General features: G+C 40.4%; 1 protein-coding gene across 1 annotated transcript in view; it reads left to right on the forward strand.

Moving 5' to 3' along the window:
• LOC117490099 (ecto-NOX disulfide-thiol exchanger 1-like) overlaps positions 1-9,934 on the forward strand; it is a 35,625-nt gene extending 25,691 nt beyond the window's left edge. The window contains 2 exon segments of the mRNA XM_034139685.1: positions 7,133-7,218; positions 9,019-9,934. Coding sequence (XP_033995576.1) covers positions 7,133-7,218; positions 9,019-9,150 — 218 coding nt within the window. The 3' untranslated portion in view covers positions 9,151-9,934.
• The last annotated feature ends 3,791 nt before the right edge of the window (positions 9,935-13,725 follow it).

The raw sequence follows: 13,725 nt of genomic DNA on the forward strand, positions 1-13,725 counted from the left end.
ATTTGATATGTGTGGGGGCTCTGTTAGAAGGTGCGACGGGGGGGGGGGGGGGCTCTGTTAGACGCTCGTGAATTGTCAACGGGGGGGAAGGAACACACGTTCACTAAGCCGAAAAAACTATATCCGGTCACAGTGATCTGCTATTTAAAGTAAATTCAACACATATCGACCCTAAATATAGCATATATTAAGATCGAGAAAGTGTTAACATCGTTTTTTTGTAAACATATGACAAATGTGCGAGGGTGATGACATCAGAGCATCGTCCTATGGGCTTAGCCCCGGACAGGTACAAACAGGTATTCACTCAGAGGGGGGTAGGTACTAATGCCACCCATTTACATGTAGGCAAACAGTCAAAAATCAACATACAGTAGGGGGGTGGGGGATGGTGAAACGGTATGTGGGTATGTGGGACACTGAAAAAGTCTATGTTAAAAAGCCTCAGTCACCTTAATTCACTGTAATTCTTCTGTTTATATTCAATGTGGTGGGGGCCGAGGGAACCGGGCAGAGTTTTTCACCCGGTCAACGTGTGTGAAAGTTTAAATCTTCCTTATTGAGCTTTAAAACAAATGAATAACGACTATATTAATAATAAAATAAACACCGGCTGTTGTTATGCCTGCTGTAACGTTAAATTACTCCCGTTCTCCGCTTAAGTAATTATGCCGTTACAAGCTTCATAGTTGTATTATCATCTACATTTGCCCGAAACAAGTTAATATTCTGAAAGCCACGACTTTGTTTATTTGAAATCAGATGAAAACAAACTGTAACGGACCCTGCCGTGTTATCTATGATTACTATATGCCTTACTGTACATTCATAATTTCAGCCGAGGGAGGTGGGCGTGCGCTGCGGAGGATTTCTAACGAACTATTACAGCTGTTATAAAGCATTAAATAAAAAGTAATGAAAGAGATAAGGAGGAGAAAAGGTTTACATCAATAAAAACATTTTCTAAATCCATAAAAGCATTTCAATTAAGAATGGGAGTCATGTCGTTACTTTGTTGAGAATGTGGCCATGTAATAACGGGATAATTTGACTTGGTCATTGTGGGGAAAAATAACACCCATCCTGATCGTTTCAATGAAGTTGAATACAGAATATTCATATTTGTCAGTGATTTCATGTCAATTTGGCGAACATAAACATAAATGATCGTAGTGAAAATGATGATTAAATTAGGATTAAAAATCGGGAGAGCCGGCTGCATGCAACATAGGGGGGTGGGGGCTGGTGAACGGTATGGTCAATGTTTGTAAACACTGTGACATTTTGACTTTATTTGATCATTTCAGTTCAAAACTAACGTTTATATTTCTCTTTTTGAGAAGAGAAATATGAATATGTTAGTGGCTGACCCAGCCCCATGGTCTGTCACAGTAGTGCGGGAAAGAGAAGTGCACTGTTTTGCCTGGCTGGACCTGTAATTTACAGGAAAGGAGTGCACGCTACTAAAGAGACACGCTACCATGGAAACCAAACAATGGTGTTGCTGTATTGAAGTCCGAGTGGAAACAGTCATATTTGGAGCGTTATGTTAGAATGAAGCAGCCAGGTCGTGACTCACAAAAAAAAAGTGTTACTTCACTAACTGTAAGCTTGTCACTCAGAGTAACCTACAGTTAACTTAACTGTTGGAAAAGAAGATCAGGGGGGGGGAAGAGCCTGTGGCTGATGGGCCATTAGGTGTGTAAACACACCAGCTGAGAGCTGCCGTTTCATTCTGGACTGTTTAAAATGCAGGAAGACATCTTATGGGGACTTTGCTTCTTTGAATATGTGGCCCTTCAGCTGAAATGCTCCTCTCGAGCTCTGTTCCTAAATATCTATAGACCACCCAAATACTGTGCAAGCTTTTTTGATGATTTTACTGAACTGCTGTCTATAGTGTGTATTGACTTTGACCGTCTAGTCATTGTTGGTGATTTTAACATCCATGTTGACAACCCCCAGGACAGAAAGGCTAAAGAACTGTTTTGTGTTCTTGATAACTATGGACTGACTCAGCATGTGGCGGAGCCCACGCACAATAAGGGGCACACTCTGGACTTAATTATCTCAAAGGGTCTGAATACCTCAAAGGTTGTGGTGACTGATGTTGCACTCTCTGATCATTCCTTGTTTTTTCTTTGAGAGCTCTATTTCTGTTCACAAAAATGTCAGAAAGAGGTAACCACAAAGCGATATTTAACTGAAAATACTAGGGAAATGTTTACTCATAATTTTCATCCACACTCTCCCCTGCTAACATCTCAGTAAATGAGCTAGTAGATCATTTTAATTCAAAAATTAAAAATGTTATAGATACCATTGCTCCAACTACGGTAAAGGAAGTGATTGGCAAGAAAATATCTCCATGGAGAAAGGCCATGACCGTGAGAACAGAAAAAAGAGAGTGTCGAAAAGCTGAACGTAGGTGGCGAAAAACAAATCTCCAGGTTCACTTTGAAATCTATAAAGAGAGACTTGGCCTTTATAATTTGGAATTGAAAAACGCACGACAGTCTTTCTTCTCTGACATCATTACCAAAAATAAAAACAACGCACGTGCCTTGTTTGCTACCGTCGACAGACTAACTAACCCCCCAGTGTCAGTAGCCTCTGAATTTCTATCCACCAGGGCGTGCAATGATTTTGCCTCCTTCTTCACTGACAAAATTCAGAAAATTAGACAGCAGTCAGTGCCTCTGCATCAGGTACAGCAAATGTGTTGTCCCTATGTCCACCTAATATCAATTCAAACACCATGACACAATTCCATCAGATTAATGGTAAAAACTTAGAGGACATTATTCAACTTCTGAAATCCTCCTCCTGCTGCCTTGATATATTCCAACAGGATTTTTTCAAAGATGTTTTTCCTTGCATGGCCTCAGATCTACTTCATATAGTAAACACATCTATTCACTCAGGTATTTTTCCAGAGGCCCTGAAAACTGCAGTCATTTAAACCGCTCTTAAAAAAGAATAATCTAGATGCTTCAGTAATGAACAATTACAGGCCAATATCAAACCTGCCATTTCTAGGGTAAAATCATTGAAAAAGTTGTATTTCAACAGTTGAGTAACTTCTTGCATTTAAATAACTGTTTGGATGTGTTCCAGTCAGGATTTCGTCCAAACCACAGCACTGAGACTGCTCTTGTGAAGGTCTTCAATGACATCCACTTAAACACAGACAGTGGCAGAACTTCAGTGTTAGTATTATTAGATCTCAGTGCTGCGTTTGACACTGTTGACCACAACATATTACTAGACCGACTAGAAAACTGGGTGGGACTTTCGGCAACAGTTCTAAATTGGTTTGAGTCCTACTTAAAGGACAGAAAAAACTTTGTTTCTATAGGTAAATACACATCTGAGTGACAAATATGACATGTGGGGTACCTCAAGGCTCCATCTTGGGGCCTCTTCTCTTTAACATCTACATGCTACCACTGGCTCAGATAATGAAAAACAACAAAATAAGTTACCATAGCTATGCGGATGACACACAAATTTACGTAACAATTTCACCAGGAGATTATGCTCCAATTCAAACACTGAGTAAGTGCATTGAACAAATCAATGACTGGATGTGTCAGAACTTTCTCCAATTAAACAAAGATAAAACTGAGGTAATGGTTTTTGGAGCCAAGGCAGAACGTATAAAAGTTAGCGCTGAGCTTCAGTCTGCAATGTTCAAAACAACAGATAAAGCCAGAAATATAGGTGTAGTCATGGACTCTGACCTGAGTTTCAACAGTCACATTAAACAGTTACTAAATCAGCCTACTATCACCTAAAGAACATATCTAGGATTAAAAGACTAATGTCACAGCAGGATCTGGAAAACTTGTCCATGCTTTTATCTTCAGTAGACTCGACTACTGCAATGGTGTCTTTACAGGGTCTCACTAAAAATCTATTAGAAAGCTTCAGGCTAATTCAGAACGCCGCTGCTCGAGTCCTCACTAACACTAAGAAGTGTGATCACATCACTCCTGTTCTGAAGTCCTTACACTGGCTTCCTGTGTGTCAAAGAATAGATTTCAAAAATACTGCTGCTGGTTTATAAAGCTTTGAATGGTTTAGGCCCAAAATACATGTCTGACCTACTGCTAAATTATGAACCCATCCAGAACTCTCAGGTCTTCAGGGACTGGTCAGCTTCTGTCCCCAGAGTCAGAACTAAACATGGAGAAGCAGCGTTCAGTTATTATGCTCCAAATATCTGGAACAAACTCCCAGAAACCTGCAGGTCCGCTGCAACTCTTACTACTTTTAAATCCAGGCTGAAGACTTTTCTTTTTGCCGCTGCTTTTAATTGAACTATTCACATCTTAAACTGCACTGTAACTTTTAACCTTTATCCATGTCTTTTTTCTTTTAATGTTTATTTTATTATCTTTTCTTTTTAATGATTTTAAATGCCATTTTCATAATGTCTTCCATTTTTGTAAAGCACTTTGAACTGCCTTGTGTTGAAAGGTGCTATATAAATAAACTTGCCTTGCCTTGCCTTGCCTTGCCTTGCCTTAAAAAACGGTAACAACGGACTATTTTTCTTAGCGGATGCATGTCAATTTAAATCAATACATACAACTCTTTTTAAATCAATAAAAACATTTCTAAATCCATAAAAGCATTTCAATTAATATTGGGAGTCATGTCGTTACTTTGTTGAGAATGTGGCCATGTAATAAGCGGGATAATTTGCAGCGACTTGGTCCGGATCTTGATCTGCCTGACAAGGCTCCATTAAAATATAAATATTTTTAGTGAATTACTGAGTTTAGGCACGTTAATAACATTTTAATGAAGTTGAATACAGTATATTCATATTTGTCAGTGATTTCATGTCAATTCGGCGAACATAAACATAAATGATCGTGGTGAAGATGATGATTAAATTAGGATTAAAAATCGAGAGCCGGCTGCATTTCCTCTCCTTCGTTTTTTTCGACTAAACAACATTATTTTGTTAAATAACAACATGGTGATGTTTGTAAATGATTACATGTCTTATTTAGCACAGACTATGATCCTATCCGTGACATATGGATCTTAACAAAGATCCGCTATACAGTAGTACCAGACATACTGGTATCTGTATCAAAGTTGATTCACATGAGCTCCAGTGTGGAAACTGCACCCCTGGTGGATCAATGATCCATTGCAGCTGGCTTCACAATAATTAAATGTATTTATCACAGGGGCGGGTATCAAGTCAGGACTGGGGGCCGGCTCTCATCACGAACCGATCATGGGCCGATCACGGACCAATCACGGACCAATCACGACCCTCGCATTTCAAACTGTCTGAAATAAGATGCTCCATCTGTAACAACATTACTACACCAAAAATCACACACAAAACCTTATTATTTATTTTTTCACCACATCCAACACATCGTGAGGTGACACAGAATCGATGGGTACCCTCATGATCACTGAATTATACGTATTTGCGACGTTATAAGCAAAAACGGACATCAAAACAGGTGGCGCTAGGTAGCTAAAAATGCTAACATTTTTACCTTGGCTCTGTAGTCTCTCCAAAGTGGTCTTCAATGGCATTAAAACAATAAAAACGCTGCTGAAGTTAATCCATAGGTTAATCTAATGTGTCTGTGTCCCTTTGAAATGATTTCTGATAATCCATAAGCAATAAAACTGCTTTTCCGTTTCCAGATGTCAAAACTAGAGATAGGTTCACTCTGATGGAAAATGACATGCGCGAAGCCCCCACCTTTTCTCTTCACAATGAGTGTGTGTGGGGGAATTCCCCTTCGATTCTATTGGCTCTAACGGTCAGAAAGAGGTGTCAACCATCAAAATCGAGCAAGGGGGGCCAGAGATAGGTAAAATCCACCCAAATGACCCCAGAAGTGGTTTCTTTTTGCTAAACCTCTCTAAAAAGGTCAAATGTCACTTGTTTTGCATCAATCTTGATACAGGGTACTTATTATATGTTGTACTTTGGATTCCTAAAGCTTTTAGTCTACTAACCCATCATCCAAGGGTAGTTTTCACTATAAGTAAAACGAATTTTTGGACGGACACTATAATTTACAGTTTTTACTATGTAAAATCTGAATTTTCTTTAAAATAAAAAAACCTCTATATTGATTCTGACTTTTCTACATCCAACTCACAGGTTTATCATTACTTTGAGAATAAATGGTTTAGGCCCAAATACATGTCTGACCTACTGCTAAATTATGAACCATCCAGAACTCTCAGGTCTTCAGGGACTGGTCAGCTTTGACCAATGAGGGCACGAGATAAGTTTGTGCACAGATGGAAGGCTGACAGGCAGGTAGGCCATCCAGTTACTTTAGCCGGGCCGGCTCAGATGATTGGTCGTGCTTTTTACAGTATTACGGCTTCCACAGATGATATTTATTTATGGATTTTTGTCAAAGCACTTCAGATATTCATTGCTATCGGGATGTTAAGAGCATTCCATGGAATATAACAACAAGTGTATCTCGAGCCGGTTTCTCAAACTTACCTACCCTACCTTTAATGTTTATTTAATGTTCTATAAGGAATCAAATGTAGTTTTATCGTTATGTATACGTTGCTTTACTGTTTGTGAAGTGAAGTGAAATTCCACTGCAGAGCAAACAGAGTGCGGCTCCTATTCCATACCGTGCATGTTTCTTTTTCCGTTCACCTCAGTTAGTGTTCATGGTTGCAAGAATAAAAACACACACACACACACACTCACTCTGTTCCAGTGAGCAGGTCTGCTGGAAGGAATTGCATCAGCCTGTCTGTAATGGGCAGCGTTTCGCCACATAAATCAGGGAAATAAATATCAGCCGTGCAGGGTCCTCCGGGGGGACGCCACTCTACACACACACACACACACACACACGCACACACACACACACACACACACACAGACACACACACACACACACACACACACGCTCTTCATGCAGCCCAGCCTCTCTGATGCTATCTTTAGTGCATTCGTGACCTCTGATGAAAACACATGTATAAAAGCATGCTCAGATTGTCTCTGGCATGCTAACCCTTGTGCACGCTAACACTCATGTGCTTGTGTGTGACAGTGAGAGGTGTTGCTTCTCTCTGAGTCTGAACTCTTTGTTCCTCCTCCTCTCTGCAGGAGTCATCTCCACCTTCCTCCACGTTCATCCGTTCGGAGCAAACCTGGAGTATCTGTGGTCGTACATCCAGAGGCTGGACTCCAAGGTAACCCTAACCCTAACCCTAACCCTAACCCTACACACACATATATTTAATATTTTCCGATCTTGGGATATTTATCTCCCATAACAAGCCTTAGTCGAAAGAAAGTCTGTGCAGATTTCTCCTAAACTCACCAACAGTTAGCGTTAGCCTCGTTATTATATTCAAAGATGACGTGTTGTACCCTATTCACCTGTAGTGTGTGCAACATGTATGCATTTTACAATTAATTATTTAGCAATGAATAATTTTGACAATTTTGATAAGGCACATTTTAAAACAACAGAGTTGAAAAAAAGCAGCATAAAAACATTTAGACAAATAATAAGACTAATAGGACAAAAAGAAACTAATGTAAAAGCACGAGACAATAAAACCAAAGTTATAGCCCCAGACTGAAAAACCCTCATACATGATGTAAAAACATTTAAAAACACAACAACATAGAAAACCCCAATTTAAAAAACAGAGACTGATACGTCTTATACGTGGTCTGCAAAAACACGGAGAACAAGTAGGTCGTCTCCAGAGAGGGCAAAAGTACACACATGCTGTACTCAAGTAGAAGTACACACATCCTTTACTCAAGTAGAAGTACACACATCCTGTACTCAAGTAGAAGTACACACATCCTGTACTCAAGTAGAAGTACACACATCCTGTACTCAAGTAGAAGTACACACATCCTTTACTCAAGTAGAAGTACAGATACTCGTGTTTAAAAATACTCTGGTGAAAGTAGAAGTACTGACTAAACTTCTTACTCAAGTCAAAGTAAAGAGGGCTTTGAAATGTACTTCAGTAAAAAGTACCCATAACTAGCAGCTGTTTTAAAGAGTACCTGACCTCCCTTTATATTAATAGAACAATAATGTCATTGTTAGCTAATGAATGTTTCCATGCTGAACAACGGCAACATGACAACGTTTTCATTGGTCCCTCTTCTTTAGAGAAGACCAGGAAATGATGGATACACGGATCGTGTTCAAATCAATAGGCACGCAATGACTCTAAAGAATAATGATCACGCCACCAAACACACATTCAAACTAAAGGAACCAGCCTGTTTGGGAAATGTGAGAAGTAGAAAGTACAGGTATTTGTGTTCAACATGTAAGAAGTAGAAAAGTACAGGTATTTGGGTTCAACATGTAAGAAGTAGAAAGTACAGGTATTTGTGTTCAACATGTAAGAAGTAGAAAGTACAGGTATTTGAGTTCAACATGTAAGAAGTAGAAAGTACAGGTATTTGTGTTCAACATGTAAGAAGTAGAAAGTACAGGTATTTGTGTTCAACATGTAAGAAGTAGAAAGTACAGGTATTTGTGTTCAACATGTAAAAAGTAGAAAGTACAGGTATTAGTGTTCAACATGTAAGAAGTAGAAAGTACAGGTATTTGTGTTCAACATGTAAAAAGTAGAAAGTACAGGTATTTGTGTTCAACATGTAAGAAGTAGAAAGTACAGGTATTTGTGTTCAACATGTAAGAAGTAGAAAGTACAGGTATTTGTGTTCAACATGTAAGAAGTAGAAAGTACAGGTATTTGTGTTCAACATGTAAGAAGTAGAAAGTACAGGTATTTGGGTTCAACATGTAAGAAGTAGAAAGTACAGGTATTTGTGTTCAACATGTAAGAAGTAGAAAGTACAGCTATTTGTGTTCAACATGTAAGAAGTCAAAGTAAAAATAAGTCTTGGAGTAAAGTACTGATACCAGAAACATGTACAGTAACAAAGTATTAGTACTCCTCTGAGTCTCTGATGTTTAAATAGTTAAATGACCCCCCCCCCCCCCCCCCCAGGTGTCTGCTGGGGAGCTGGAGCGCCTCATGCTGCGTCTGCCCTCCATGTTCCTGCAGGAGCTGAGCGGCGTGGGGGCCAATCTGGAGAAAAGATGGAAGTTCTGCGGCTTCGACAGCCTCGGCTCGGCGTGACCCAGGGAGCACACACACACACACACACACACACACACACACACACACACTGAGGACACACACTGATAATCAACGTGTGTGTGCGCTCCCAAGCGGCTGGACTCTGAACAGGAAGCAGATGTCGTGCAGAAGACACAGAGAGGACGGTTAAACCAAAGTTCATCCTTTACACGTTTGGTTATAAAAACTCTTTCCTGCAAGACTTCCTTTAAATCATGAATAAAATAAGAGCCTATTTTATCCAGAGTTATTGTGGCGTGATGGAACCACAGAGGATGGGTTTGTTTGGAAAGGTTGCTGAAAACCCTCCAGAGGTTTCAATAGCATCAAAACCACCTGCAGACATGTTCTGCAAACGTTATATGAAGGTGTAACAAGGAGGGTAGCATCATCATATTGTTGGACACGTTAGATATTATTATATATTATATTATCTGACCTTTAAGTGATGAGAAGAGACAAATAAAATCTATCATTCCACTTTATTTATTTGCTCGTGTGAAGGAGCTGTGCTACGTACTGTATTTAAGATGAAAACGCTCTTCTGTTTAAATCTATATAAGAGTTTGTTCTGGAGAGAAGAAGAGGAGCTGTGTGATGAAGAAGAGGAGCTGGGTGATGAAGAAGAGGAGCTGGGTGATGAAGAAGAAGAAGAGGAAGATACTGATGAAGGTTTTGTTATTTTCTCCAGATGCTGTCAGAATATAAATGACGATTCAGTGATTTTGTACTGAACATGAAGGGAATCATTTCTTTGTGTTTTTCTTATTTTAATAAAGTTGCTGTCAGCGAAAAACGAGTCAAATTTCATTTCATTTCAAACCTTTATTTATCCAGGTGTATCCCTTTGAGATCATTGCTCTCTTTTTCAAGGGAGACCTGCTCAAGTAGGTTCCACATGAAACATTAAAACATAAACAGAACAACAAAAAGGACATCATACAGCATCATTACAGGGATTACAGTTTACATAACTATCCACATGAACAGGTACCAACAGCTTCCGATTGAGAAGCATCCAACCGAGCTTTAAAAACATTTAGTGGCACCAGATTGCTCAGTTTCCATTTCAATTGCAGACTGTTCCAAGACAGTGGAGCTGCGCATCTAAATGCTATCTTCCCTAAGACAGTCCTAGCAGTTGGCACATCAAAACCACAGCATGCGATCTCAGGCAGTAGCCACTTACAATTCGCCGTGAGATCAGGGAGCAGATGTAGGATGGAAGTTTCCCTAACATGGCTTTGTAAATAAAAATGTACCAGTGACTGAGGCCTAGGCTCCACGGGAACGAAAACTGGTTGAATCCGCATATTTCTCATGCGTATAGCCCTTTAAGCTCGACGACGCTGTAACGGAAACGTAGAAACAGACCCCGCAAACGACAACGGGTCCAAAGGTGGATAGATCTGGGAACGGAGCGCTCTGGGGGGTCCAACGGGGCCGTGGGGTCGCCTATACGGTCATTCCGTTTCATAGCCCCGCCTCTCCCCACCCTCTTCCCACCTCTCCGCGTACCCCGCATCATTGCTGATGTGTTTCGTTAACAACAACAATGGCGGATCTAATCTGACAGGACGGAGACACGCAGCTCCTCCCGCTGTGATGCAGCGGGAGCAAAACACACACTTCAAGTCAGATCATCACCCTTAGCTATTTTAATTACCTCTCAAACTACCTAAACTAGTTATAAATATGTTTATTTTTACTGTCGGGTCACTCATTACTGGATCAGCTGCTGCATGAGACAGACACTGACGCTGGTCAGAAGAGAGGGAAAAGAGAGGCTCCGTGTATTTATTATCATATATCATTATATAGAGTCGTTATTCATTTGTTTTAAAGCTCAATAAATAACAAAGAAGACCTTTGACCGGCACTTTTATAATTTTGTCCGGAAGATTTAAACTTTAACACACGTTGACCGGCGAAAAACTCTGCCGGTTCTGTCGGCCCCCACCGCGGAGAATACACAGAAGTGCAGCCATGACAACCATTCTTCTTCGCTGCTTTTGTGGAGGAAGTTGCTGCTTTTGTGGAGGAAGTTACAGCGCCACGTACAGGTTCGGCATATGTACTGCAGCTTTTCCAGCGGTTGGATGTAAACGGAGCTGTCTCGTGGAGCTTGACACAATCCGGTGTATATTGCGTGTGGGCGGAAGCTTTTTTGCGGTTGCGTTTGCGTTACTCCGATGCGTTTTGCCGTATGTGTTCCTGTGGACCCGGGGCCTGAGCCTCCGTACAGTTAGCGAAGGCAAACCAGCCCTTGCATACAGGGTACAGTGATGGGTTAATGCTTTACAGTTATCTCAGTGCACTGTGATACCAATACTGACTAGCCTCTGCTTCAAGATGCGATGATCGACGGTATCAAACGCTTAAAGTATACGCTATAAAGTTTTGAAATGAACTTTAAAGAAGAGTTTTGTCTGTTGCCTTTGAATACTTTCTTCTTTTCTGTTTGTTATCATGTTGATAACCTGGTGCTCCGCTGGTTGGGGCATTCAGAGGAGACAAATCCTTTCATGGCCTCACTTGTTGTTGTTTTTCTTTGCAGCTAACATTAGCAGCTAATATAAGTAGCTTATAGAGCGGTGCAGGGAGGACGTGTTCACCCTGAAGGAAGCTGCTGGTTCCCTCCACTAAAAAGCAACAGGATTTCTCCAGAGGATTTTGGAAAATATCTGGAAATATTGTCTGTGGAAAACGAAGCTGTTTGATAAATGCACGTTTTGTTCAGCCGGATAATCTCCACATGTCTACCCTACTTTTATAATGTTCTAATCATAAATCTAATGGCCAGAAGCAAAATGCTAACGTTATGCTATAAAGGAACTACCGAGTCCAGCAGCACGACTTCAACGTCACGCCAACTTCAGATCCATATTCAAACATACAGATTCTAAATGGTACAAGTTGAAGCGTTTGTTTGAACAGTTTGCAGGAGGCAGGGACTTGCTTTCAAGCAGAACAGGGCAAACTAACTTAGAGGAGTGTTTACGTGTTCGGCGTAATGACGTACAACGTCCTCCACGACTTCTGTAGTCCTATTCAGCCACTTGGTAACAACCATCGTTTTTCAGACACGTCAACTCTTCAGAAATCACCAGTGGGGTCACTGCTGATGGATTTAATGTCCTAGAACAAAACGTGATCCGTCTCTTCAATGTGTCTCAACCACAGACCTTATTTACAGATATTTTCCTAAACCCTATGGAGAGATCCCATTGGCTCTGAGACGAGGGAACAGGAAGTGGTGAAATGCTGACTCACTTCCTGGTTTTAGGACTCGTCACTAAATCACTCTATAACAGCTAATATGAGTTGCCTGTTTTGACTGCTCGTATTAGATGCTATTTTTAGCTGCCAACATTGCAACCCAGTCTCACGGCATTTCGTGTTATAGTCACGAAATTAATCTATTGATTCGTGTTCACCAACACGATTTCCCCATTGTTTTCGTGTCACACAGAACGATTTTAAAAGCAATGTAAATAATAACAAATTAGAAGGAAAAAGAGATTTAAAAAAATACAGATGTGAGTATTCTGAGGCTCTTTTCCTCACTGACGGCAAAAAAACTCAGACATTATACTATTTAAAATAAAAGGGATAGGGTTAGGCTTAGGGTTAGATATTGAGTAAGAACATGTTTTTATGAACCACACAGCTTCTGGTCTTCCAAGACCCGACCGGACAAAAAGACGCAGGCACGAAACACACTACCAATAGAAATACATTGCATTTAAAGCATTTTTTTTAAATCGTTCTGTGTAACACGAAAAAATGCAAAAATCGTGTTGGTGAACACGAATCAATAGATTACATTAATTTTGTGACTATAACACGAAATGCCGTGAGACTGAGTTGATTTGAGTAGCAAAATGTCTGCACTATGAGAAATGTTAAAAGGAAAAGTGGCTAACGCTTCCGGTCCTCATGTAGATATTGAAGCTAACGTTGTGCATCTGTGTGACTGTTTTAACCGTTTATATTTGTTCATACAGCCTGAGGAAAGTATTCTGTGTGTTTACCAGACTGACGGGAGTAGCACTATCATGATAGCTGCCTGCATCTCCACAAAGACCTGTTGGCTATGAAGACAACAGCAGGAGTGACATAAGAGCCTGACATGAAGCCAGTTGGAGGCTTAATCAAATTCTCCATTAGCAGATATCATTCATACAGAGAATGACACAGAACTGAGTGAGTAATGCATGGACATTTTGTACACAACGAATGCCAGAATGCCAGGATGTAGACATTAGCAAGCATTTCTGGGTACCACTTTTACTCCAGTTTGCACTCAGTATTCCCACTTTAAGGCTCACAGGATGATGTAAGAATCTGCTAACACCCAGAGCTGCTCCTGATGAAACACAGAAATGTGTGTGTGATATCTCAGTTAGTATCTAGGGCCGAGCCTCACAGTGAGTTTAAACCTACACACTGAACGCTTCCTGCTTCATAATCTCTTTCTGCAGGAGAACAATCTGTTCCACAGAGAAATCAAGAGTCACTGAAGTTCAGAGGAATTCAGCTTTCAGGATTTATTTGTTATGAATCTAATAACAA

This window comes from Trematomus bernacchii, unplaced genomic scaffold (assembly GCF_902827165.1).
Source record: "Trematomus bernacchii unplaced genomic scaffold, fTreBer1.1, whole genome shotgun sequence".
Lineage (NCBI taxonomy): Eukaryota > Metazoa > Chordata > Actinopteri > Perciformes > Nototheniidae > Trematomus > Trematomus bernacchii.